Source organism: Symphalangus syndactylus, chromosome 12, assembly GCF_028878055.3.
Source record: "Symphalangus syndactylus isolate Jambi chromosome 12, NHGRI_mSymSyn1-v2.1_pri, whole genome shotgun sequence".
In the NCBI taxonomy this organism is placed as follows: domain Eukaryota; kingdom Metazoa; phylum Chordata; class Mammalia; order Primates; family Hylobatidae; genus Symphalangus; species Symphalangus syndactylus.
In genome coordinates this window covers 141,426,672-141,454,313 of record NC_072441.2, presented here as the reverse complement: position 1 = coordinate 141,454,313, position 27,642 = coordinate 141,426,672, and the positions used below count along the sequence as shown (strand labels likewise).

The following is a 27,642-nucleotide window of genomic DNA, read 5'->3' as shown; positions in this document are numbered from 1 at the left end:
GGTGTCCTCACTAAGGGCTCCTAACACTCAACCTACCCAGGCTGGGCCTCCTCCATGAGCCTGGCTGATTCTCACCTCTCATCCCTGCATGACCTGAAGGTGGAGTGGCCACCAGGTGGCACCAGCAGCCCACCTTAGAGCCCGTGGGAGCAGAGTCCCACCTCCCAACTTCCCAGTTCATCTGCCCTTGGAAGACCACCTGTGCCAGCCAACGGCACCGTTTCCAGGCCCTCTGGGGTATTAGGAAAAACAGTGAAGGTGGGAAGATTGGTGGCGAATGAGGGGCTGTGGGGGGCGCCTGAGGATCTGATGGCTGTCAGGGAGGCAGCGGATTTGGGGGTTGGGAGCTATTTGAGGCACTGTGGGGTGAGGAGGCTCTCACCCAGGTACTGGCCTTTGCCCTCCCGGAAGGGTGGTCCCACAGGTCCTTTCTGCATGGGCTGGATGTACTTCACCGGGGCATAGCCCGCTGCCCCACCGGCCCCGCCACCAGAGGACGCCCGCGGCCCACACCCCAGCACCAGCACCAGTAGCAGCAGCAGCAGCGAAGACAGGGGTGTCAGAGTCCCCCGCATGGCGTCCGTGGACGTGCTGCAGAGAAGAACAGAGAAAGTCATCAAGCCAGCCCTCGGTGGTTTGGCACCAGGCCCGGGGTCACCAAAAGATCAGAATTTAGAGATCACACTTGAGATTTTAGTCAAAAGGCTGAGAAACAATTCTGAATTTAGATATTATTCACAAGCAATTTTCAAAGTTGCGGGGGTATGCATAAGCCACCTCCAAAACTTCTTCAGACCCTGCCTGGGGCTGTTCATCACCCCCACCATCCCAAGGGCCCAGCCTCCCCAGGACAGCGGCCTCCTCAAAACCAGCCAGTCACTCTGCAGCCGGGCGTGCCTGCTAGAGCAGTCTGACCTCCCCTGCTGAAAACTCTTGGATGTCAACACCCATTTCCATTGCTGGGCCAGCTCTCTGCCAGGCACTAGGCTGAGCTCTTTAGGGACATAGGGACATGAACTCACTTCATGCTCAGAACACTTTAACAAGGTATTATTATTGCCATCTCCATTTTCCAGATGATAAAACTAAAGCAAAGGTCTTGAGGAAGCCAGAGCTGGGATTTGTCTTAGTTCTGTCTGACTGCACCTTCTGCTGATGCCCTTCTGGACTCCCTGCCACCCGCCTTTGGGATCAAGTCTATGGCGCTTAGCATAGCATTCAAGGCTTTTTTTTTTTTTTTTTTTTTTTTTTTTTGAGACAGTTTTGCTCACCCAGTGCAATGTGCAATGGCGCCATCCTGGCTCACTGCAACATCCGCCTCCCGGGTTCAAGCGATTCTCGTGCCTTAGCCTCCCAAGTAGCTGGAATTATAGGCGTGTGCCACCACGCCTGGCTAATTTTTGTATTTTTAGTAGAGATGGAGTTTCGCCATGTTGGCCAGGCTGGTCTTGAACTCCTGACCTCAGGTGATCCAGCTGCCTCAGCCTCCCAAAGTGTTAGGATTACAGGCATGAGCCACCATGCCCGGCCTGCATTCAAGGCCTTTCTAACCTGCTCTGTGCCTGTGTCTCCAACTTTATTGCCTGCTATCCCTTTCTCTGCCCCTCACCTCCCCACACCTCCACCCAGTAAACCAGAACTTAAGTTCCCAGGCACCGGGCACCTTAACACTTCTGGCCTTTGCGCCTGCTATTTCTCTGCCTGCAATGTTATTTTCCTCCCCTACTCATCTTTTATGGCCCTGGGAAGCTGTCATCCCTTCCTCTATAAAGCCTCATTTCTTTGTGCCCTGACCTATGCCTGTCGCAGCATTTGGCTCAACTCAGAGAACAAAGCCTGGGTGGGGAAGAAGCACAGGCTCTAGAACCAGCCAGGCAGACTTCCCCTTCCCCTTCCCCTTCCCCTTCCCAGCTGCAGGAGCCTGGGCAGGAGGTCTCCTCATCCATGAAATGAGAGAGGATGTCCACACAATAACCTGTATGTGAATGTTCATAATAGCGATATTCACAGCAGCCAAAAGTAGAGACAATGCAAATGTCCATGGACAAATACAATGTGGTATCGCCATACAAGGGAATATTACCCGGCAATGAAAACGAATGAAGTACAGGCTGGGCATGGTGGTGTATACCTGTAGTCCCAGCTACTCGGGAGGCTGAGGTGGGAGGATCGCTTGAGCCCTGAGTTTAAAACCAGCCTGGGCAACATAGCAAAACCTCAAATTTAAAAAAATTATCTATAAATAGGCTAAGCACAATAGCTCACGCCTGTAATCCCAGTACTTTGGGAGGCAGAGGTGGGTGAATTGCTTGAGCCCAGGAGTTTGAGACCAGCCTGGGCAACCTGGCGAAACCCCATCTCTACAAAACAAACAAACAAGAAATTAGCTGGGTGTGGGTGTGCTGTGGTCTCAGCTACTCAGGAGGCTGAAGAGGGAGGATCACTTGAGCTCAGGAGGTGGAGGTTGCAGTGAGCTGCACTCCAGCCTGGGCGACAGAGTGAGACCTGGTCTCAAAATATATATATATATATATATATAAAAGGAAGGAAGTCCTGACACCTGCTACAACACAGATGAATCTTGAAAACAGTGAAAAGTGAGATATGGAATGTACATGTTGTGTGATTCCATTTATATGAAATGGCCAGAATAGGCAAATCCATAGAGACAGGAAGTGGATCAGTGGTTGCCTAAGGCTGGGGCGGGGAGGAGATGGGAAGTGACGACTAATGGGCACAGCCTCGGCCTCCCGGGCTCAAGTAATCCTCCCACCTAAGCCTCCCAAGTAGCTGGGACCACAGGCACGTGCCACCATGTCTGGCTAATTTTTTCTATTTTATGTAAAGACAGGGTCTCACTGTGTTGCCTAGGCTGGTCTCAAGCTCTTTTAGGGAAAATGAAAATGTTCAAAAATTGATCGTGGTGATGATAGTTGCACAGCTCTATGAACACGGTAAACAAAACACTGAATTGTACACTGAATGGGCCAATTGTATGATGTGTGAATTATATCTCTATAAAGCTGGTTTTTTTTTTTTTTGAGATGGAGTCTCGTTCTGTTGCCCAGGCTGGAGTGCAGTGGTGCCATCTCAGCTCACTGCAACCTCTGCCTCCCAGGTTCAAGAGATTCTCTTGCCTCAGCTTCCTGAGTAGCTGGGATTACAGGCACCTGCCACCACACTCAGCTAATTTTTTGTATTTATAGTAGACGGGGTTTCACCATGTTGGCCAGGCTGGTCTCAAACTCCTGACCTCTAGTGATCCGCCTGCCTCAGCCTCCCAAAGAGCAGGAATCACAGGTATGAGCCACTGCACCCAGCCTAAAGCTGTTATTTTATTTATTTTTTGGATACACAGTGTCACTCTGTTGCCCAGGCTGGAATACAGTTGGCACAATCATGGCTCACTGCGGCCTTGGCCTCCCAGGCTCAAGTAATCCTCCCACCTCATCCTCCCAAGTAGCTGGGACAACAGGCACGTGCCACCATGCCTAGCTAATTTTTTCTATTTTATGTAAAGACAGGGTCTCACTGTGTTGCCTAGGCTGGTCTCAAACTCCTGGGCTCAAGCAATCCTCCCACCTTGGCCTCCAAAAGTTCTGGGATTATAGGCATGAGCCACCATGCCCAGCCAGAAAGTTTTTTTTATTTTGTTTTTTGAGACAGGGTCTTGCTCTGTTGCCCAGGCTGGAGTGCAGTGGCAGAATCACAGTTCACTGAAGCCTCAACTTCCTGGGCTCAGCGATCCTCTCACCTCAGTCTCTGGAGGAGCTGGAACTACAGGCATGCACCACCATGTTCAGCTATAAAAAGAAATTTTTTTGTACAGACGAGGTCTCACTTTGTTGCCCAGGCTGGTCTCAACCTCCCAGGCTCAAGTGCTCCTCCCACCTCAGCCTCCAGAGTAGCTGGGGCCACAGGCACACACCACCATACCTGGCTAATTCTTTCTATTTTTTGTAGAGACAGGGTTTCACCATGTTGCCCAGCCTGGTCTCGGACTCCTGGGCTCAAGTGATCCTCTCGCCTCAGCTTCCCAAAGTGTTGGGATTACAGGCGTGAGCCAGTGAGCCACACCTGTTTTTTTTTTTTTTTTTTTTTTTGAGACGGAGTCTCGCTCTGTCACCCAGGCTGGAGTGCAGTGCAGTGGTGTGATCTGGGCTCACTGCAAGCTCTGCCTCCCAGGTTCACGCCATTCTCCTGCCTCAGCCTCCCAAGTAGCTGGGACTACAGGCACCCGCCAACACGCCCGGCTAATTTTTTGTATTTTTAGTAGAGACGGGTTTTCAACGTGTTAGCCAGGATGGTCTCGATCTCCTGACCTCGTGATCTGCCCGCCTCGGACTTCCAAAGTACTGGGATTACAGGTGTGAGGCCCACATCTGTGTTTTCTGTTTGTTTGTTTTGAGACAGACTTTCGCTTCTGTCACCCAGGCTGGAGTGCAATGGCACAATCTCGGCTCACTGCAACCTCTGCCTCCTGGGTTCAAGCTATTCTCCTGCCTCAGTCTCCTGAATAGCTGGGACTACAGGTGCATGCCACCACGCCCAGCTAATTTTTGCATTTTTAATAGAGATGAGGGTTCACCATGTAGGCCAGGCTGGTCTCAAACTCTTGACCTCAGGTGATCCACCTGTCTCAGTCTCCCAAAGTGCTGGGATTACAGGCGTAAGCCACCACACCTGGCCCCCACCTGTTATTTTTTTAAAGTGAGTTAGCTGGGCACTGTGGCTCATGCCTGTAATCCCAGCACTTTGGGAGGCTGAGGCAGGCAGATCACCTGAGGTCAAGAGTTCAGGACCAGCCTGGCCAACATGGTGAAACTCCATCTCCACTAAAAATACAAAAAATAGCCAGGCGTGGCAGCAGGCACCTGTAATCCCAGCTACTTGGGAGGCTGCGGCAGGAGAATCGCTTGAACCTGGGAGGCGGAGCTTGCAGTGAGCTGAGATCATGCCATTGTACTCCAACGTGGGTGACAAGAGCAAAACTCTGCCTCAAAAAATAAAAAATAGGCCGGGCACAGTGGCTCATGCCTGTAATCTCAGCACTTTGGGAAGCCGAGGCGAGTGGATCACCTGAGGTCAGGAGATCGAGGTCATCCTGGCCAACATGGTGAACACTCATCTCTACTAAAAATATAAAAATTAGCTGGGCGTGGTGGCATGCACCTATAGTCCCAGCTACCCAGGAGGCTGAGGCAGGAGAATCGCTTGAACCAGGGAGGTGGAGGTTGCAGTGAGCCGAGATTGTGCCACTGCACTCCAGCCTGGTGACAGAGACTCCACCTCAAATAAATAAATAAATAATAAAATAAAAATAGGTCGGACGCGGTGGCTCACACCCGTAATCCCAGCACTTTGGGAGGCTGAGGCGGGTGGATCACGAGGTCAGGAGATGGAGACCGTCCTGGCTAACATGGTGAAATCCCATCTCTACTAAAAATACAAAAAATTAGCCGGGCGTGGTGGTGGGCACCTGTAGTCCCAGCTACTCGGGAGGCTGAGGCAGGAGAATGGCGTGAACCTGGGAGGCGGAGCTTGCAGTGAGCCGAGATCACGACACTGCACTCCAGCCTGGGTGACAGAGTGAGACTCCATCTCAAAAAAATAAATAAATAAAAATAAATAAATAAATAAATAAATAAAATAAAAATAAAGTGGGTTAAAATCTGCTTCTTGGGGCTGCTGTGATAACTAGAGATTTTGCACCTGGCTCAGAGTGGGCTCCCATTATTCGAAGGAGGTTCTATTTGGTGTTTTTCACACCCGAGGAAAGTCCCGCTTCCCCTCAAATCCCTGCTCTGGGTTCCCTCCACCCTACGCAGGGACCTCTCTGCACCTGTGCCTGGCAACAAGTGGAGTTTGAGGCGGGGGTGTGCGTGTCTGGGGATGTGTGTGGGGAGAAGGCCTCCCTCAGGCCAGGCTAGGTCTGGGCTTGAGGTCCCTGCTCCTCCAAGCCCTGGATCACATGGAGCTTTGCAGGAATTAATGCAGGCCTCCAGAGAAGACCCATGGACCTGTCAGCTCTCATGTTCGAATCCCAGTTCTACCACCAACCCACTCTGTAACCTCAGATGGGTCATTTAACCTCCCTGAGCTTCAGTATCATAGTAACACTTGCCACATGTTTCCCTGTGTGCCAAAGAGTGATCCAGGCCTCAAAGGCCACTTTAATCCCCTCAACAAACCCATGAAGATCCTGCAGTTATTACCCCCATTTTACAGAGGTAGGAATGGAAGCTCCAACTGTAAGAGTCTTAAGTGTCAGCTGAGGCCTCGCCCAGAGCCTCCCCTCAGCACAGGCCGCCCGCCTCGCCTTGCTCTGATTGATGGCAGAACCCATCAAGGCCACGTTACGCAGGCCTGACCCACCGGGGAATGCTGCTGGGGTACCTTGACAGGCACTGGCCTCATGCTTTACATGTAATCCTCATACAAGCCTGTGAGGTATGTTATCCCTGTTTTAGAGATGAGGAAACTGGCCAGGCATGGTGGCTCACACTTGTAATCCCAGAACTTTGGGAGGCCTAGGCAGGAAGATCGCTTGAGCCCAGGACTTTGAGATCACTCTGGGCACATAGTGAAACTCTGTCTCTACCAAGAAAATTAAAAAGTTAGCCAGACATCGTGGTGCAGGTCTGTAGTCCTGGCTACTCAGGAGGCTGAGGCAGGAAGATCACTTGAGCCCAGGAGGTAGAAGCTGCAGTAAGCCGTGTTTGTGCCACTGCACTCCAGCCTAAGCAGCAGCGAGATCCTGTCTCACTTAAAAAAAAAAAAAAGAGAGACAGAGAGATGAGGAGGAGGCAGGGCGCGGTGGCTCACCTGTAATCCCAGCACTTTGGGAGGCCGAGGCAGGTGGATCACCTGAGGTCAGGAGTTCAAGACCAGCCTGGCCAACATGGTGAAACTCCATCTCTACTAAAAATACAAAAATAAGCCAGGCATGGTGGCTGTGATTCCAGCTACTCGGGAAGCTGAGGCTGGAGAATCACTGGAATCCAGGAGGCAGAGGTTGCAGTGAGCTGAGATGGCACCGCTGCACTCCAGCTTGGGCGACAGAGAGAGACTCCGTCAAAAAAAAAGAAAAAAAAAAAAAAACAAGAGATGAGGAAACTGCCTGAGGGGGCCACTCGCCAAAAGCACCACAGTGAGAGCCTAAGCCCAGGCAGTCCGAGTCCCGAGTTCCAGCCCCTAACCACCACACCATCCCCACTCTCCTGCGCAGGGGACGGCCCTCCTGCACTAGCCACCTGAGCTCGGGGGCTGCCCACATGTGCACAGAACCAGAATGTTCTGCTTGGCAGGTGGACAGGGGGATGGGGGAGCAGATAGAAGGGGCAGAGTGTGTGGCAGGAAGCCGAGGAAGGGGAGGAGCTGTTCTGGCCTGGTTGGCCCATGGTCAAGGTCCTGACACCATCACAAGAGGATCCAGAACAGCCCTGGCTTCTGGGGGTCGGGAGTGATGGAGGGGTGCAGCTGGGAGGGTGCTCAGGGCAAAGAGGACTTCGAGGAGCTCAGGCAGCAGGACGCCAAAGGAACAGTCCCAAGTGCAGCCAGGAGCCCAGGCAGCACCCCCGCAAGCTGGCACCTTTCCTTCCTCCTTGGTAATGGGGGTCCTTCAGCAAGTGTCCTTGACCCACCCTCTCGGCTCCCTGAATTTGCCCCATCCCAGACCCTTCCACCCTGCACTGCGTTGCGCTTGCTGAGGTCAGGTCTGATGCCAGGACTCCAAAGAGGTGTCGCCATGAGTGAGGAGGGTCTGAGTGAGGACTGCGGCTGGAAGACCAGGTGTCAGGAACCGCCACGAGGCTTTACATGCAATACGTGACTTAATTCTGACAGTGTCCCTGGGCAAGAGGTGCTAGTTCACAAATGAGGAGACTCAGGGATTTCTGGAGATGCCCGTTAAGAACCTGAGCTCAGCTGGGTGCGGTGGCTCACACCTGTAATCCCAGCACTTTTGGGAGGCTGAGACGGGAGGATCACTTGAGCTCAGGAGTTCAAGACCAGCCTGGGCAACGTAGTGAGACCTCATCTCCACTAAAAATTTAAAAAATTACCCAGGCATGGTGATGCACCTGTAGTCCCAGCTACTTGGAAGGCTGAAGTGGGAGGATTGCTTGAGCCTGGGAGTTTGAGGCTGTAGTGAGCCATGATTGCACCACTGCACTCCAGCCTGGGTGGCAGAGTGAGACCTTGTCTCAAAAAAAAAAAAACCCCCGAGTTCCTAGCCACTCTGATATAGTGCCATGGAGGGAGAGAAAGGCAGAGAGCAACAGCAGAGACAGATGCAAACAGAGGAGTCTCTCGTCCAACTCCAAGGGCCTGTGGGCTTGAGAGGAGGCTCACCCTGGCTCTTAGAGCTGGAACCTGGCATGCGCCCATCTGGGTGGAGCTGGGGAGTGCGCACTGGCCACAGCGGCGGGAAGGGTGTGTGCAGCCTATTCAAGGGGCTGCAAAAGAAATGATGCCCCCTGGAATGGTGAAGCCAGCAGCCCAGGGACGACGGTTTGCCCCCACCCCAGCACCATCAGAGCCACAGGGGCCTGGGCACCTCTGAGCCCCCTGCCCACCTGCCTCCTTTTCACTGCAATCCCTGCCCCCTGACCTCCCCTGCTTCCTGCACACATGCCGGGCCTCCCTGGGGCTCTCTGGCCTCTGTACATTCTGCCCTCTCGACACTTGGGACACTGGCTGGACGCCTCCCTTGAGGCCTGCTGATACCCATGGGTCCCCGTCATCGCTCTTGTTTCCTCCCGTAGCTCTCCAACTCTTTCCACCACGCTCCCCAACTCTGCCCTGTACAGGGCTTGGCTGGCACACAGTGATGCTCCACAGTGTTTGATGAACTCAGTTCACCATCAAATTTAAAGGACACACCAATAACACACTCAGTCCTTTCCTCAGCTTTGCACAGATACATGTCACATTCACCCAGGGAGTCCACTCCCCAGGTCCAAGGGGCTCATCTGGGCTAGAACGGGAAGAGCGAGGAACATTCACATGGCCTCAATCGTAGGGCCTCAACTAAGAACCATGTGCTCTGGGATTAGAGGTGTGCAGGGGAGGACACTTCATCTGTGTGTTCCTTGCTCTCCCCATGGGGAACAGTGGCCAAGCAGGACTGTCGGGGGTCAGGGGCAGGGCCCTGAGGCTCAAGCCTGGCTCTGCCCATGACTGGCTGTGTGACCCCTGGTAAGCCATCAACCTCTCTGGTGACCTCTTGGGAAATGAAGGCAGGAAGAAAGCAGGGCTGGCAGGGATACGGAGCCCAAGGTGGGACGCACACAGGAGACGCCGATTCAGAGGACGGCGCAGTGGCGGCCTCGGGTAGACGCGGTGTTTGGACAGCTGCAAGTCCTTAACGGGGATTTCCCCCCTTTTCAGCAAATCCCCATAAAACAGCATTTTGTCCAAGTCAGCATTTTGTGGCAGCCTGGGCCTCCTCCCAGGGAGGCCAAGGAGACCGGCTAGGAGTGGGGAGTGCTCCAGGGTCTTTCAGACCAATGGTGCGGGGTGGTGGTGGTGTGCAGCAAATGGGCCCCAGAAGAAATAATTGGCAAGAAGCAGACCCCCTCTCTGCCCCCAGAAATGCCTGAAGAGGGGAAAGGACATCAGCCAGCAGGGACCCTTCCCAGCAGTCCCGGTCTCCGAAAGAGTCCTTTCCTAGGGGTGACCAGCAGAGGAGGGCTAGGTGGTAGCATGGAATTGAAAGACCTGCCCACTCTCCCATCCCATTTCACAGGTGAGCGATCAGAGGTCTCAATAAAAAAGGGGGGCCTGAGAGTTGGTGCCCAAGAGAGACCCCAGGCACCCGCTAGGTTCCCAGCAGACCGGCAGACCCCCACAGGGTGGGTGGATGAAACGCAGCCCTGAGCAGGCCCCTACTGCTCCAAGCCCCCCACCCACCCCAGATGGAGCAACTGCAGCTGAGGGAGTGGTGGGGGCGCTCAGGCAGCCCCAGGGCCTGGCCAAACCACAGGTATGTTATGAGACGCTTCCTGTTGTGGAGACATCGCTGTGGGATCCGGCTGCCTTGCTTGCTCACCCGCCCCGCGCTGCTGTCTCCTTGCACCCCAGCCTTGCTCTCTGCGCTCTTGCTGGGTCTCTACCCGACTCCTCTCTCCCCTCCTCCTGGCTCTGGCTCTGTCATCGCCACAGGTGAACAGCACTTCTGGCTCAGGAGCTCCCTATCAGGGACCCAGCCCTGAGACCTCTAAGGCCCTCCTAGGTCCAGGCAGCCCCTGGACTCCCATTTCAGCACAGCTACTTACCAGCTGGGTAATCTTGGATGGGTCACTTAAACCCTCTGAACCTCAGTGTCCTCATCTGCAAAAGGATTAACTCAGGGACTGCTCTGCCTATGGAGTAACCACTCTTTTTTTTTTTTTTTTTGTCTTTTGAGACAGAGTCAGGCTGGAGTGCAGTGGCACGATCTCGGCTCACTGCAACCTCCGCCTTCCAGGTTCAAGTGATTCTCCTGCCTCAGCCTCCCGAATAGCTGGGACTACAGGCACACGCCAACATGCCCAGCTAATTTTTGTATTTTTAGTAGAGACGGGGTTTCTACTAAATGGGGTTTCTACTAGGTAGACACCATGTTGTCCAGGATAGTCTCGATCTCTCGACCTCGTGATCCGCCTGCCTTGGCCTCCCAAACTGTTGGGATTACAGGTGTGAGCCACCGCGCCAGGCCTTAGAGTAACCACTCTTTTTATTCCTTTACTTTCTTTTTTTTTTTTTGAGATGGAGTCTCACTCTGTCGCCCAGACTGGAGTGCAGTGGCGCGATCTCGACTCACTGCAAGCTCCACCACCTAGGTTCATGCCATTCTCCTGCCTCAGCCTCCCGAGTAGCTGGGACTACAGGGGCCCGCCACCACGACCGGCTAATTTCCTTTTGTATTTTTAGTAGAGATGGAGTTTCACCGTGTTAGCCAGGATGGTCTCGATCTCCTGACCTCGTGATCCACCCGCCTCAGCCTCCCAAAGTGCTGGGATTACAGGTGTGAGCCACCGCACCAGGCCTATTCCTTTACTTTCTTAATGAGCTTGCTCTCATTTAAAAAAAAAAAAAAGGATTAACTGAGATAATCTAAGCCACCAGCCCCTCCATGTGTGCTGCCCTATCTTGCCACCCTGATGGCCTGGAAGTCCTCTCTTCACTCTAATTTCAATTCATCCTGCTGCAAAGCAACTTCTTTCCTCTATCTCTTCAAAAGCTCAGGTTACTTGCTGCCAAAGGTCAGGATCTTGTAAAATGAACTTTTTTTTTTTTTTTTTTTTTTGAGATGCAGTCTCACTTTGTCATCCGGGCTGGAGTGCAGTGATGAGATCTTGACTCACTGGAGCCTCCACCTCCTGAGTGTAAGCATTTCTCCTGCATCAGCCTCCCGTGTAGCTGGGATTACAGGGGTGCACCACCACACCCAGCTATTTTTTGTATGTTTAGTAGAGATGGGGTTTCACCATGTTAGCCAGGCTGGTCTCGAACTCCTGACCTCAAGTGATCCGCCTGCCTCAGCCTCCCAAAATGCTGGGATTATAGGCCTGAGCCACCATGCCTGGCCTATAAAATAAACTTCTAAAGTCAATTTTCTGGCTTTCTTGACCTTTTCCCCGACCATTCCTGAGACGAAACCGGCCAGGGGCCACAAAGCCTGCTCAGGGCTAGGACTGAGTTATGGACCTTGGGGAGGAGCAGAGGAACCCTCCTCACCCCCTGGGCATGATACCCACCCCAACTGCCCAGCTGGGCAGCTCCAGACTTCTCCAGGGTTCCTGAGCCCCACTTGCCCTACTACTCTCCCAGCTGGTAGAAACTGGGGAGCCCTTTCCCATCCTCCTTTCCTGAATCTCAGAAGAAGGAGCAAGGCCCAGGCCCCTCCACACCTCTTCCTCGGGGGCCTCTCACCCGTCTGCCATTGCCTGTCCTCGCCCCCTAGTCTCCAGCCTCTCCATCCATATGTCCACACGGGCCTGACCCCTCCCCAGCCACGCTCATCACTCCCCAGCCCTTCTCAGCCGAGCCTCCTGAAAGAATGCTCTCCACCCTCAGGCCCCACTCACTCCCCCTCCACCCTCTCACCTCGGGGTGCTCCACCTTGTCACTCTGCCCTTTTCCTTCTTTGAAAAGCTCCTCCTCAGAATCTTCTCTGCCCACTTCCTCTGCCCACTCTCCAGACCCAGGCTTGCCCAAGGAGCTGGCTCAGGCCTTATGTCTTCTCTCTGGATGTTTCTCCTATAGTGTCTAGCTCCCACCAGCTCCCACAGTGCCAACGCCATCACCAAGGACTCCCACATCTGTCTCCAGCTACGATGTCTCTCCTGAGCCATTTTTTTTTTTTTTTTTGGAGACAGTCTGCTCTATCACCCAGGCTGGAGTGCAGTGGTGTACACGACCACAGCTCACTGCAGCCTCAGAGTCTTGGGTTCAAGCCATCCTCTTGTCTCAGCCTCCCGAGCAGCTGGGACTACAGGTGTAAGCCACCACACTGGACTAATTTTTAAGTTTTTTAAGAGACAGGGTCTTGCCATGCTGCCCAGGCTACTCTAGAGAACTACTGGGCTCGAGTGATCCTCCCACCTCAGCTTCCCAACTGAGCCTCAGACTCTTGTGTTCAACTATCAGCCGAGCATGTCCCCTGGCTGTCCCTCAGAGATCCCACCCAAACTGCTGTCATTACCTTCTCCCTCATTACTTGCTTCACCCCAACCCAAGTGCCCTGTACCCCCAGGTGCCAAGGCCAAAAATCTGAGTATCACTTCTGTTGTTATTTATTTTATTATTATTTTTTTTAGACAGAGTCTCGCTCTGTTGCCCAGACTGGAGTGCAGTGGTGCGATCTCGGCTCACTGCAAACTCTGCCTCCCAGGTTCACGCCATTCTCCTGCCTCAGCCTCCCGAGTAGCTGGGACTACAGGCACCTGCCACCACGCCCAGCTATTTTTTTTGTATTTTCAGTAGAGACGGGGTTTCACCGTGTTATCCAGGATGGTCTCGATCTCCTGACCTGGTGATCCGCCCGCCTCGGCCTCCCAAAGTGCTGGGATTACAGGCGTGAGCCACCGCGCCCGGCCTATTTTTGTTTTAAGGGTGAACATCACTTCTGACCCTCCTTCCTTATAGGAAACCCTCTATGCCTTGGTGTACCCTTCTTTTCAGCCAACTCAGCTCCTACTCATCACCTTTCTTGGGTGCCCTTGTACAGTAGCCAACCTGGACAACTGTACATGACATCTCTCTTCTTTTCCCCCAAACTTCCAACCTTATCCTGTGGACTCTGCCTGCTCTATTTCTCTCACTTCTCTTCCTTCCCTTCCTTTCCCACAGCCTCACCCTAAGGCAGACCTTGTATTCCCCCAAAACTCAGCCCAGTGCCTGGCACACCCCTGTCACTAAGCAAAAGTGTGTTAAATGTCCACATTCTCTCCTGGATGGTCATAAAAGTCTCTCACCCAGTCCCCCAGCCCCAGCTTCTCTCTGTTTTCTCAACATAGCCTATGGAGACTCCCACAATGCTTCTAACACTTTAGGCTGCGTCTGGATGACTAGGACAGCCTATCACCATGCAGGTTCTGGGGCCCCATCGAGATTCGGTTGGTGTGGGATAGGGCCCGACATCTGCCTCTCTAGCGAGCTCCCAAAGGACGCTGACGCTGCCTGTCTGTGAGCCACACATTGGCACAGTTCTGCCCACGGCTGTCCGCTGCTCTGGATTTTCCAGTGGCTTCCTGGTACCAGCAGGATAAATTCCATCTTATTCTGCAATTCACACGGCTTCCTGGAGGAGGAGGCATGCTTTAGACTCAGTAGAACGTGGACCAGTTAGGAAGGAGGGGGTAGAGAGATGGATGTTGAGCCCAGCAAAGCCCTGAGGTCACGTTTGGAGGCACACACTCTAGGTCTAAGAGTCACATGGGTAAGGAGAGGGCCAGGGGCCAGCTCGATGCAGGAGCCATCAGAGTGTGTGCTGTGCCCTCTGCGTCCCTCAGTCCATGGCTGTGTGTCGCTGGGCCTTTGCCTCCTGTGGGTCTCTGGCATCTCTGTCTCTGTGCGTCTCTCTCCTCCTGCCTCTGTATCACTATCCCACCTGTCCACCCATCTCTGACACTGTTTGTCCTTCTCTGTCCTCTTCCATGTCCTGTGCCTAGGTCCCTTTCTGGGTTCCAGGCTCTGTAAATCTCTAGCTGTTGGTCACTGGGCGGGACCCTTGGGAAGGCCAGCACTGACAGTCCACACCTGCTCCTGTTAACGTCAGGTCTGGGTCTGACCGCCCTGGGCAATGCCTGAGCAGCTCTGCGAAGTCTGGGAAGGGACTTGGCGGGGGGTCCAGTGCCCATGAGCTGAGCTCGCTGTCTGCTGTGCAGATGAGGACTGCCCCAGAGACAAAGAGGAGCCTGGAATCTGGGAGCTGGAGGGTGGAGGGAGGTGGCCAGATCAGGGCAGGGCTGCCTGGGGGCCACCTTCTCACCCAGGTTGAAGTCAGGAGAGGAGTGCTGCCGCCTGCCCACCTGGTCTGCCCTACCAGACTTCAGTTCCACCTAACAGTCCCAACATCCCTCAGCCCTGCAAGTGAGGCTCCCAGACCACAAGTGGCCTCAGTTTCAGAAGTAGCATTGGAAGGAGGCTTGAAGGAGAGATCAGAGTTCAACAGGCCCACGGGGGCAGGTGATGGTGGGACGGTCCAAGCTAAAATCAGAGCAAATGACTGGATGAGGAAGGCTTCCAGGGTAGGGGGGCATCCAAGGAGCAGTGAACCTGGGGCTCTGGAACTCGGGAGAGAGACATGGGCTAGAGGTAAAAATACAGGTTCGTGGCTGGGCCCGGTGGCTCACACTTGTAATCCCAGCACTTTGGGAGGCCGAGGCAGGCAGATCATGAGGTCAGGAGATCGAGACCATCCTGGCTAACACGGTGAAACTCCACCTCTACTATAAACACAAAAAATTAGCTGGGCGCCTGTAGTCCCTGCTACTTGGGAGGCTGAGGCAGGAGAATGGCGTGAACCTGGGCGGCGGAGCTTGCAGTGAGCCAAGATCGCGCCACTGCACTCCAGCCTGGGCGATAGAGCGAGACTCCGTCTCAAAAAAAAAAAAAAATGCAGGTTTGTTGGCGGGGTTGCTGCAGCCTGGAGGAGGCCCATGGACTCTCCCTTGGGGAACATGCTTACATTTAGGGAGTGAGAGGAGCCCACCACAGCCCTGGGCTCCTCCCTAACACCCTAGGATCCAGACACCCCAGACGTCTCACTGCCTCCCTGTCCCTGCCTTTTCCTGCATGATCCTCTCTGCTGGGTTGCCCTTTCTACCTTTCTCCTCCATGGAAACATATTAGTCCTCATTTAAGACCCAGCTCAAAAGCCTCCTCCTCCATGCAGCCTTCCCTGCCTCCCTCAGGCAGAACAGCTCCTTCTGGGCACCCACCTGCATGAAAGCACTCTTCCCCACCCCCACCTCCCTCCTGCCTGAGGCAGGCACAGGGCATGGGCTCAATGAAGCCTGTAGGTCCAGGCCTCTGACAAACCCACCTCCCTCGTCCAGCCAAGCCCTCGGGTGGCTCATCACGGGGCCACTTTCTCTTTGTTGCTCTTCCTGAGTCCTTCTTGGTTCTGGGCTGGAGGGGGCTTGGACCAAACCTCCCTCCTGCAGGTGACCAAGCCCCTGGCCTCTGCCCATCTCTGAGTCTAGGTTCTCTGCTGCTCCCCTAGGGAGGAGCATCTCGGGACAGCAAAGTGCCCAGGAAGGTAAGAACAGCCGGGCAGGGGCAGATGGACTAGAAGAGGCCCGGCAGTGGGCAGGCCTGAGGGCAGCCATGTACCCTCAGGCAGGCAGCCAGGCAGCTGGCCCTTCCCCACCCAGGGGCTCGGGTCTCAGCTGGGGCCGTCGCTTGCCTCCCAGCAGAGGCCTTGAGCTTCTGATGGGAACTGGACATCCGAGGGCCCCCACAGACCCAGCCACCCCCAGGCCTCAGGCAGGGGCAGGCAGGGGCAGGCGGGGCCTCCTCAGCCTCCAATCCCTTACCTTCTGGTTCGCATTTGCAGCCTTTTCCGGAGCGCCACCCGCCGCCCGCTGCCTCCCCATGCCTGCCAAGATTCCTGGGCCTCTGCGGCTACCCTGCGTGGTGGCGGCGGCAGCGGCAGCAGGAGGGGCTGGGCTGGGCAGGGAGGGGGCCCGGCGGGAGCACAGCCAGGCCACTGCACCCAGGCTGGGCCAAGCAAACACGGCCCCGCCAAGGAGCCAGGCGAAATAGTTCACAAATGAGAAAAAGCTGCTTCCGAGTTGGGCCAGGGTTTTAAAGCCCAGGCTGCAGGGAGCTGAGGTCACCTGCAAAAGGGGTGGCTCACAGGACTCTCTGGGCCTGGGAGGGGCTTCTGGTGCAGCAGGAGGGAGTGAGGTTAGACAGCAATGAACACAAGCCTCATCCAGACTGAGATATCAGAAAACCCCGTCCCCAAACCTAGCTTACCTTTCAGGTCGGAGGGGCCTGGGAAGTTCCCAGCAGAGGCAGGGCCTGAGGATGAACAAGAGAAACAGTGAGGCTATAGGGCAGTGGCTCACGCTTGTAATCCCAGCACTTTGGGAGGCCAAGGCGGGAAGACTGCTTGAGCCCAGGAGTTTGAGACCAGCCTGGGTAACATAGGGAGACACTGTCTCTACTAAAAATTTAAAAAAATTAGCTGGGCATGATGGTGCATGCCTGTAGTCCCATCTACTTAGGAGGCTGAGGAGGGTGGTATTGCTTGAGCCCAGGAGTTCAAGACTGCAGTAAGCTATGATTGCACCACTGCACTCTTGAGACAGGGCAAGACTGTCTCAAAAAAAAAAAAAAAAAAAGAAGGAACAGTGAGACGATGACATCAGGAGCCTGGGAAGCCTCCTGCCCTAACCCACAGCCACACCAGTGCCTGCCCCAGGCTTCTTAGCAGAACCCCCTGCTGGAAACCCGGCCTCAACCTCAGTCTCTCTTCTCAGTTCCCTCCTCCCCTGAGGGAAGCAGGGTGTGTGCCCCATACTCCATGACTCCATTCATTCAGTGCACACCTAGCAATACCCATGGGGTGCCTGGCCCTGGATTCAAGGAGTTCCTCCTGTCCTAGGGCCCAGGCTGAGGACACCCCTTCTGTGTCCCGGGTTCCCATGCTGGAGAAGTCCCTCCCATATGTCAGCTCTGGTTTGGGGTGGCCTCTACTTTGTGTTAGGATCCCTGCTGGGGAAGCTTCTACTATGTGGAGGACCCAAGCCTGGGCCATGGACCACAGAAATGGTTCAACCCCATACCCTGCCCTGCCTTGCCTGGAAGGGCTAGGGGCATCAGACAAGCGGTCATCACATAATTGGCAAAGATCTCTGGGCTGTGGGAGCATGAAGCAGGGAACACTGCTGCCTTAAGCTTCCCCTGAAGGCTTCATGGAGAAAGGGACACTGGAGCTGGGTCCTGAAGGATGAGTCGGAATCTGAAAGGCAGAGGAGGTGATAGAAGGAATTTCAGGTAGTAATATACAGGGAAGGTCCAGAAGTGCTGTGGGACGGGGAGGCTGGGGCAACATGGTGAGGAAATCTGAATGCCATGCTTGCATTTCTCTGGAGAGCAATGGGGAGCCATGGAAGGTTATTTAGTGGGGGAAGTGATGTGGTCAGCGCCCTGGATGGCTGGGTCCCCATTTCTGCCTCAATCAGGCGTGGTGACAAAAGATCTAACAAAAGCCGTAGTCCAGGTCACATAGCTGTACGCAGAGCATCCAGGGCTAAAGTCCAGACCCAGACATGACTCCGGGGTAGATGGGGAGGGGACGCCCAGCCAGCCCACCTGGCAGGGAGGCCTGCAGTCCGCGTCACTCTCTCCCCCAGCTGCTTGCTTGCCTCTGCCTGCTCCCATGGAAACTCTGACATCCAGTCCTGTCTGTAGCTGCACAAGCAGCCAGATGCCGGAGCCAGCAGCTCCTAGGCCTTCTCTCCAACTCAGCTGAGCCCTGCCTCCATCCTGCCACTCTGAACACTGTGACCCCAGAGCTGGGTCATGGGGCCATAGCCTGGATGATGGAGCTCAGGTAGGAGGACCCTCCAGCTCAGCTTAGCCCCAGCTTCTCTGGCCCCAGCCCCCTCCCCGCAGCATGAGACTCGGGGAGAAGAAATGACTTAAGTTGGCTCTGCGCTTTGAAGGATGAACATGGATTTAACTGGTTGGTAGTGGGGAGAGGTGATCAGTCCTGGGCCAAGGGAACAGCATGTGTGAGAGTGTAAAAGCCCTGAATATATTCAGGGGATGGAGAGAATCCAAATAAAATAAACAAACACGCGAACTAACTAATCATAGCTAATATTCATTGTGTACCTACTGTGTGCCAGGTACCGTTCTGGGTGTTCTCATGAATTATCTCATTTAATCATCACAACAACCCAGTGACAAAAGTATTTCATCTTCCCTTTTTACAGATGAGAAAACTAAGGGACAGAGAGGATAAGTAACTGGCCCAACATCACACAGCTCAAGAAAAGTAGAGCCTGGAGCTGGGCACGGTGGCTCACGCCTGTAATCCCAGCACTTTGGGAGGCCAAGGCAGGAGAATCACTTGAGTTCAGGAGTTTGAGTCCAGCCTGGGCAACACAGTGATACCCCCATCTCTAAAAAAAAAAAAAAAAAAAAAAAAAAAAAAAAAGTAGAACCTGAATTTGAACCCTGGCTGCAGCCTCCAAAGCCTATGCTCTTCACCATACAGATGACTTGAGGAGAGGAGACCTGGCTGGGGCCAGACTGAGAAATGCCTTGAATATCAGGATCAGAGATGCGGATCCTACCTCAAGCTGCTTCCCCATTCCCTTCCCCCATGTTAAGTGTTAATAACAACGGTGTCTGCATCCCAAGTTCATTGTATGCACTGGACATAGCACTAGGCACACTCCCGGCACTATTGACTCCTGTAACCCTGGAAGGTTGGAACTGCTGTCCCATTTTACTGAGAGGAGCACTGGGTCCCAGAGAGGTCACATCCATTCTCTAAGGAAACCAGGCTAGGAAGTGAAGGAGGTGGGATCTGAACCCAGCTCTGCCTGGCCCCCAGGTGGCTAAAGCCCTGTACACCTGGGCTCCTGAAGACCTCAGCCACGGGCCCTGCCCCCTACTCCTGCTCTACCCCACCTGTGCTGCCTCCACCTAGATGGCACCAGGGACAGTCAAGGCCGGGAGCAGAGTGGGCAGCTACTATCAGGTGCCTCAGGAGTCCACTCCAGTGGGCCAAGGCCCCCTCGGTCTTACAAATAGGAAGCTGGGGTGAGTGGGTAAGCCAGGGCGGTACCTGAGCCAACTTCAATGGGACTCTGTTCTTAACCTCCACCCCCAGCTGCCTTCCCTAATCCCCTCCTGGAGCCCCTCCCCTGGCGACGTCTCCCCTTTGCACGGAGCCTGCCACTGTTGGCTAAATCCCAGACCAGATGTGGGTGGGACAGTCTGCACCCCCCGCCCCCCGCCCCCCACCCCCCACCAGCTTCTGAGAGCTGCAGGGTTCCAGGGAGGCTGGCCAGGGCCTCAGGCCCGCTTCCCCATTCCAACTTTCCAGACTGAGGTGCTGATGGCCATGAGGTGAACAATTGGCTCCTGCCAGAGATGGGGCTCACGGGAAAATTTCCCATTTCTGAGCTCCTACTACGGGCAGGCTCTGGGCTAAGAGTCTTGCTTTAAAAATCATGTCAGATTAAGAGGACCTCTCTGGAGCCCAGCTGCATGCATCCTTATCTCAGCCCTAGCTCTCACTAGCATGAGACCTCCATCTGGGCCTCAGCTTCTTCATCAATGAAATGGGAACTCCAGGCATTATTTACTCCCATAACCCTGGAAGGCTGGAACCGCTGTCCCATTTTACTGAGGAAGAGCGCTAGGTCCCAGAGAGGTCACATCCATTCTCCAAGGTAACCAGGCTAGAAAGTGAAAGGGGTGGAATCTGAACCCAGCTCTGCCCAGCCCATATAAAGCTGCCCAGCCCAGCTTCACAGAGCATTTGTGAGGATTAAACAAGTTAATTTTGTGTAACGGACTCAGAGCAGTGCTTGGCATATAGGAATCCTAAATAAATATGCCCTATTATAAATATAATCACTGGCCAGGCACAGTGGCTCATGCCTATAAGCCCAGCACTTTGGGAGCCCAAGGCAGGCAGATCACCTGAGGTCGGGAGTTCTAAGACCAGCCTGACCAACATAGAGAAACCCTGTCTCTACTAAAAATACAAAAATTAGCCGGGCATGGTGGCGGGTGCCTGTAATCCCAGCTACTTGGGAGGCTGAGGCAGGAGAATCGCTTGAACTTGGGGAGGTGGAGGTTGCAATGAGCTGAGATCGCGCCATTGCACTACAGCCTGGACAACAAGAGCGAAATTCCGTCTCAAAAAAAAAAATAAAAATATAAATAAATAAATAAAATCACCATGACACCTCTCAACAGCCCTGTGAGGTTAGTATTATAAACTCGATTTTACAGATCAGAAACTGAGGCTCAGAGAGACATCCTTTGCCCAAGTTCCCCCAGCCAGGGAAGGACGGTCCCAGAGCTTGGCCCCAAGCTAAGCAGGTCCAAAGATGAGGACAGCCTTCTGGCTCCCCCAAGCTGAGACATGGTGTGTACTGGGGTGAAGGTCAGTCCCCTGCACCCCCTCAGCCCCTCCTGCCTGACCCCCAGGGGTTCCACCCCCAATCCAGCCCCTGCTGCCGCTGCAGGAGGGGGCTCTGCATTCCTGGCTAAGCAGCCGGATTTGCTGTGCTCCAGGAACTATGAAAAGAATGCTTGCCATGAGCAGAGCCGTGGTCGCCTGTCAAGGAGCGTGGCCTGGAGTGCCCACGCAGAGCTTGGTGGCAACCAGCACAGTGGGAAGGAAGGAGGCTAGCCAAAAAGGAGAACTTCTGGGTGGTGGGGGCTGTGGACACTGGACGGGTGTGGAGACCAAAGAGTTGGCCACCTGGGATCTTTCAGGAGAGAACTGACCCCTCTACCCCGCAATCTAGGTTGCTCCTCGCCACAGGCTGTAAGGAGAGGCAGGCTGGCACTGTTGGCCCAGCCCATGGATGGGGTTGCAGAGATTCAGAGGAAAACTCTCCTGAGGTCACACAGCAGCCAGTGGCAGAATGGAGACCGGAGGCCAGGACCCCCAGCTCAGGCCCCGCCTCTTCACAGAGGCTTCCCTCCCTCACAGGACCCACCAGGGACCACCAAGGGTTCCTAGGTAATAGAAAATACCACCCCAGCCCTCATGGCTCTGGGCTGTCTCTGGGCCTGACATTCTCATGCCTGCTATTCCTCTTTCCTCCTCCACAAAAAACCCCTCGTGTTATGAAAATGCCCCACACACTGTAGACGGACGACAGTTAAGATTCCATTCCTTTTGGGAGGCTCAGGTGGGCGGATCACTTGAGGTCAGGAGTTCAAGACCGGCCTGACCAATGTGTCGAAACCCTGTCTCTACTAAAAATACAAAAATTAGCGGACGTGATGGTACACACCTGTAATCCCAGCTACTAGGGAGGCTGAAGCAGGAGAATTGCTCAAACCCGGGAGGTGGAGGTTGCAGTGAGCCAAGACTGCACCACTGCACTCCAGCCTGGGTGACAGAGAGAGACTCCATCTCAAAAAAATAAATAAATAAAAAGAGGCCGGGCGCAATGGCTCACGCCTGTAACCCCAGCACTTTGGGAGGCCAAGGCAGGCAGATCACAAAGTCAGGAGTTTGAGAACAGCCTGACCAACATGATGAAAACCCATCTCTACTAAAAATACAAAAATTAGCCAGGCTTGGCGGCGCGTGCCTGTAATCCCAGCGACGCAGGAGGCTAAGGCAAGAGAATCACTTGAACCCGGGAGGCAGAGGGTGCAGTGAACCGAGATCATGCCATTGCACTCCAGCCTGGGCAACAGAGCGAGACTCCGTCTCAAAAAAAAAATAGAAAGAAAGAGAGGAAGGAAGGAAGGAAGCAAGGAAGGAAGGAAGGACGGACGGACGGAAGGAAGGAAGGAAGGAAGGAAGGAAGGAAGGAAGGAAGAAAGAAAGAAAGAAAGAAAGAAAGAAAGAAAGAAAGAAAGAAAGAAAGAAAGAAAGTCCGGGCATGGCGGCTAACACCTATAATCCCAGCACTTTGGGAGGCCAAGGTGGGTGGCTCACTTGAAGTCAGGAGTTCAAGACCAGCCTGGCCAACATGGCAGGCTCAGGTGGGCGGATCACTTGAGGTCAGGAGTTCAAGACAGGCCTGACCAATGTGTCGAAACCTCGTCTCTACTAAAAATACAAAAATTAGCAGACGTGATGGTACACACCTGTAATCCCAGCTACTAGGGAGGGTGAGGCAGGAGAATCGCTTGAATCCAGGAGGTGGAGGTTGCAGTGAGCCAAGATTGCACCACTGCACTCTGGCCTGGGCAACAGAGTGAGACTCCATCTTAAAAAAAAATGACCAGGCATGGCATGGTGGCTCACTCCTGTAATCCTAGCACTTTGGGAGGCCAAGGCGAGTGGATCATGAGGTCAGGAGTTTGAGACCAGCCTGGCCGATATGGTGAAACTCCATCTCTACTGAAAATACAAAAATTAGCTGGGCATGGTGGTGCACACCTGTAGTCCCAGCTACTAAGGAGTCTGAAGCAGAAGAGTGGCTTGAACCTGGGAGGCGGAGGTTGCAGTGAGCCGAGACCATGCCACTACACTCCAGCCTGGGCGACAGAGCAAGACTCTGTCTCAAAAAAAAAAAAAAAGTTACTGTTCTAATTCCTTCTTATTGGCCAGGCACAGTGGCTCATCCCTGTAATCACAGCACTTTGGGAGGCCAAGGCGGGCGGATCACCTGAGGTCAGGTGTGCAAGACCAGCCTGGCCCCGTCTCTACTAAAAATACAAAAAATTAGCCGGGCGTGGTGGTGGACGCCTATACTCCCAGGTACTTGGGAGGCTGAGGCAGGAGAATCATTGCAACCTGGGAGGTGGAGGTTGCAGTGAGCCAAGATCACGCCACTGCACTCCAGCCTGGGCGACAAGAGCCAGACTCTGTCTCAAAAAAATTAAAAAAAAAAAAAAAAAAAAGAAAGAAAGAAAAAGAAAGAAATCACAGAACCTCAAATAGCAAGGTTCCCTCTGCTACATGTCCTTTGAGGGAGGGCAGCCTTTGTGAGGGAGGGCACCTGGGCCTGGGATCCTGGCATCTGTTTCGATTCTGCCTCTGGCTGCCGTGTGACCTCAGGTGAGTTCCCCTCTGAGTCTCCATAACCCCATCCATGAGCTGGGCCAGCAGTGCCACCTGGCTTTCCCCATGAGGCACTAGCCCTCCGCCACTCCCACATGTGACCTCTTCTTCCCCTTCCAAACCCAGGAATCCCAGCCTATCCAGGCTGCATGGGGATAGTCAGCCTCCAATTCAGAACTTTCCAAGAATCTGAATGGAAGCACGGCCAGGTCCTCCCCAGTCCACTCCCAGGGTCCAACCAGAGAGACGGAATGGACACTGATCGGACGATCTAGGTGCCACGCCCCCATCACATGTGTGACCTGGGACTACTCCTCACCTCTCTGCAGGCAAAACAACTCTGGAGACCAGTACAGCATTCCCATTTTAGAGATGGGGAAACCGAGGCACAGAGATGGGAAGTCCTAGATCTGTCTGACTCCCAATGCCAGCTCCTCTCCACACAGCACATGCTGCCTCACTCAAGATCTGCTGTCCACACTCCACCCACTCTGGAAATGCCCCCAGAACAAATTGGGCCTGGAATTCTCTTTCTGGGAGCCAGACTTCCATGACTGGTACTTGGGCACATGTGTGTCCACATATGGCCTCACAAACCCACCCAGGCTTCAGGGCTACACTCAGCCCCCAGCTCCCAGTCATCTCAACTTATCGGACCCCAGGGCCAAACCCACATCTCCCCTGCACCTGCCTTCGCTGGGGACAGGCCACAGCCATCCAGTGCAAGGCTCCTGGCCCCACTGCCAACCAGCTTACTCCTTTCCATCTACTTCTTCCTCTCCTCCCCTTGGCAACTGCCCACTTCATCCCTCGTCACCTTTCTCCTTAAACTCTGCCCAGCCTCCTCTGTGATTTCCCTTGCCTCGAAGATCCCCCCTTCATCCTTGTTCCCCAGAGGCAAGATTCTCTTGCCTCAGCCTCCTGAGTAGCTGAGATTACAGGCATGCGCCGCCAAGCCTGGCTAATTTTTGTATTTTTAGTAGAGATGGTTTTCACCATGTTGGTCAGGCTGTTCTCGAATCACATCTGGGCAGCCAGAGTGATTCCCAGATTATATCATTTGCAGCTCGCACCCCTCCTCTGGACAGGGCCCTTAGAAATCTGACTTCAAAGTCATGAGTCCCTCCCGCTCCCCAGTGGGATCCAACAGTGCCCATTACTCCCATGACTCACTGTCCCTGAGAGAACCCTGAAGCTTCCCCCTCCACCTCTGCACGAGCTGTGCCCTCAGCCGGGAACACCCTCCCATTCACCCTTTCCATCCCCTGCACCTGTCAAAATTATCATCTTTGAAAGCCCTGGCCAGACCACCTCTTAGGTGCCACCTTCCCTGATCTGCACTTTGGCTTGCATGGTGCCCCTCCTCGGGTACCTAGTAGGGCACCGTGAGACCCCAGTCACACCCCAGAGGAGAGGCCGCTGTGTCTCTCTTTTTCCTCCGACCCGACACTGTAAGTTCCTCCTGCCACGGATGGGACCAGTGCATCTGAGGCCCTACTTCCCTGTAAGAGGTGCCCCATCCCTGCCACTGAGAGTTCTGGAGCAGGCTGGGGGGCCAGCAGGGCAAGGAAGCTGGGGCTGTGCGTCCTTTGTTCCGGCTCAGGCAAGAGCAGGGAAGGGAGTGGAGTACAGGGGCTCAGGCTGACAGCCCTGCTTAGTATCTTTCTCCTCCCTCTTGCTAACAGACACATTCACTTCCATATTTTCTTTCCCCTTCCTCTGAGCCAAAGAGCGGAAATTCTCATTTTCACTGCGGTAGACAAAGTGAAACCAGAGAAAGAGACCCTGGTGAGTGTGTCTGGGTGTGAGCGTATGTGTGTGTGTGCCATCCTGTCTATGTCTGGCTGGACCACGTGGGGCCTGCCATGTGTCTGTAGCAGTTTGGGTGTGTGTGCATGCGTCTGCCTGTGTCTCGTGGTGGTGTATGTTTCAGTAGAGGAGTGTGTCCGCATGAATCTAATGAATGTTTGGGTCGGTGTGTTTACTGTACGTGGCTCTCAGAAGTGTGCAAGGCTGTGTGTGGCTGGGTGAGTGTGTCTGTGGTTTCTCCTCATTATCATCTGGGGTCATTGTGTGTCCAAGGGTTTGTAGGTGTTCACCAGTCCAGTGGGAAGCCAGTGACGGCACCTGTGCCCTGATGGAGACCACCAACCATGCTGTCTCTCCAGAGATCACCAACTCCTGCCCTGTGGCCTCATCTGCCTGGGGCAGTAAGGATCAGTCGATCTTAGCTCAGTCCCCAGAGAGGGACCCCAGGCTGCCTGACCCTCCAGCCATCCAGCTCCACGGCCTCCAGACCTTTCAAATGCCCAGTACAGCTGCTAGGAGGCTGTCCTTGCCAAGGGACTCTGCTAAGAGGAGTGGATGGGCTCCTGCTGCCAGCCTGAGCAAGAGGTACTGATAGCAGACGGGAGGGATGATTTTTGGTTGCTCGGGCACCCCTAAGGAGGTCAGCCACACGTCTGTGTCAGGAACCCAGCATGGTCTCACACAGGCACACACACGTGCGTGCACACATACAACCAGCAAAGTTTTCCCCATGGCAATAGCGTTCCTGGGCCCTCTGGCTGAATAGCATTTCTCTACCTGGAGGATTTCTGGGGCTAGGGTGGCTCTAGACCCAGGGCAGAGACACTGGGAGGTTGTTCTGGGGCCCTGGGACCCCAGTCCCTCTTGGCCAGGCAGCGGCCCTCACCCCCTGCAAGTCTCAGTCTGGAGCTGGGGGGATGCTGAGCCCCTGACAGGGACATTCCTGGGTACCTGTCTCCAGTTTGGGGCGAGGCGACTGACAGGGCACCTAGAATAGGAGGAACTTGGGGGCTAAGGCAGAAAAACCTCACAACTGGGAGGTCTCCAGCAAATCAGCAATGGCAGAGAGATGGGGGCAGGAGTGAGAGCGGGGGGATGCTAAGGCCCCTCACTCCCTCCTCTGTCCTCCACCACCCTGTGAAGGCGGCTTTGTTATCCCCGCTTTACAGGTGGGACGGGAGACCCGGAGGGGGTGACGCGCCCAGAGCCACAACGTCGGGGGTTCCACCCGACACTGTCTGATGCTGGAGCCCTCGCTTCTGGGAGAGGAAGGGAGGAGGGGGCTTTACTGGGATCCTGCCGGGGAGGGAACAGGGCGCAGGGAACGGGATGGGCCCCCTCATTCTAAGGCGACCTCCTGGCCTGGGTCCCCCACCGCGTCCCCACCCCGGAGTCCAAGGCGCCGGCCCTGCCATCCCGCATGTTGTTGGGAGAAGCCCAGCCCAGGTGCTGCCCTCGGAGCCCCACAGCCCGAGCCCCGGTGTCCGCCTTCTCGCCTTTACCTGCGGGCGCGGCCGCCGGGCGCAGCTCCCGGCCCTCGAGGGCGGCCCGGGCGGAGCGGGCTCCGGGCAGGGGCGTCCGCGGCTGGACGGGCGGCGTCGGGGTCCGGGGTCCGCGGTCCGCGCCGGCGGGGTTCCGCGTCGCTCTGCTGGCGGCCCCTTGCGGCTGCCGGAGTGGGCGGGCGGCAGGAGCGGCGCGTCGGGGCGGGGCCTCCGCCCTCCTCTTTCCACAGCCACGGCCAAGGCCCGCGCCCCGCCCGGCCCAGTGCGCCCAGCGCGGCCTCGGACGGCCGCCTCCCTCCCCGACACCCACGCCGAGCCCCCGCCACACACGCGCTCCCGGGCGGCCCGCCCCCACCCCTCCCCGTCCACCTGACCCGCGGCTCGGCCGCCGGGGAGTCCACGCAGCCCCTGCCCTCGAGGGGCCACCTGCCTGGGGGGACGGACGCGGCTGCTGAGAAGGACGGCCAGGCGTGGTCCTGCAGGGAAGGGGCAGCTCGGACTGGTGGCCCCCCAGTGAGGAGTCCCCAGAAGGCTGCCTGCAGACGTGACCTCGGTAGGCTGAGCCCGGAGGACTCACAGGGGCCAGTCGTGGTCCGCACATTCAGGCTTTAGGGCCTTGAGCCGGGGTCACAGAGGCAGGCGGGGGCAGGCTGAGGCTGGCCAGACCTCGTCCCCGAGAAATGGCGAGTCACGGAAGGCTCTGGAGCAGGGCAGTCACGTGGTCAGATTTGTGCTTTGGAAAGAGCCTTCCGAAGCTGTGTGGAGGAAGATAGAGGGAGGACACCAAGGAGGCTGCGGGAATACCCTGGCATGGTCCCATGAGGGACAGTGAGGGAGAAGGAAAGGGAGGGCCCAGTGCGAGGGGAGTGAGGAGGCGAACTAGGCAGAGTTTGGGCGAGGGGCTGTGTCAAGGACAGTGCGCAGGCTTCGGGCTAGGCCTGGGGGCGGTGGGGTCTAGGAGAAGGAGGAGGACGGGTGCAATGAGTTGGATGAGCCTGTGGGACTTCCATGGATCCGGAAGGGAGGTGAGAGTTCTGGGATAGCGAGGAGGAGTCCACGGTTTGCAGATGGCGACTGATGCCATAGAGTAAGGAGCGGCGGGCCCAGGGAGGC

General features: G+C 55.2%; 1 protein-coding gene across 3 annotated transcripts in view; it reads right to left on the bottom strand.

The window, feature by feature from the left end:
- The window catches only part of COL8A2 (collagen type VIII alpha 2 chain), a 31,082-nt gene extending 4,407 nt beyond the window's left edge, over nt 1-26,675 (bottom strand). The window contains exons 1-3 of one of the 3 annotated variants that reach the window (XM_055254957.2): nt 26,530-26,675; nt 16,471-16,515; nt 383-591 (exon numbers count right to left, since the gene is read on the bottom strand). In XM_055254957.2, the coding sequence (XP_055110932.1) occupies nt 383-575 (193 nt within the window). In that variant the 5' untranslated portion in view covers nt 576-591; nt 16,471-16,515; nt 26,530-26,675. The other 2 variants (XM_055254959.2, XM_063627914.1) reach the window with 2 other exon arrangements.
- Nucleotides 26,676-27,642: the final 967 nt, after the last annotated feature.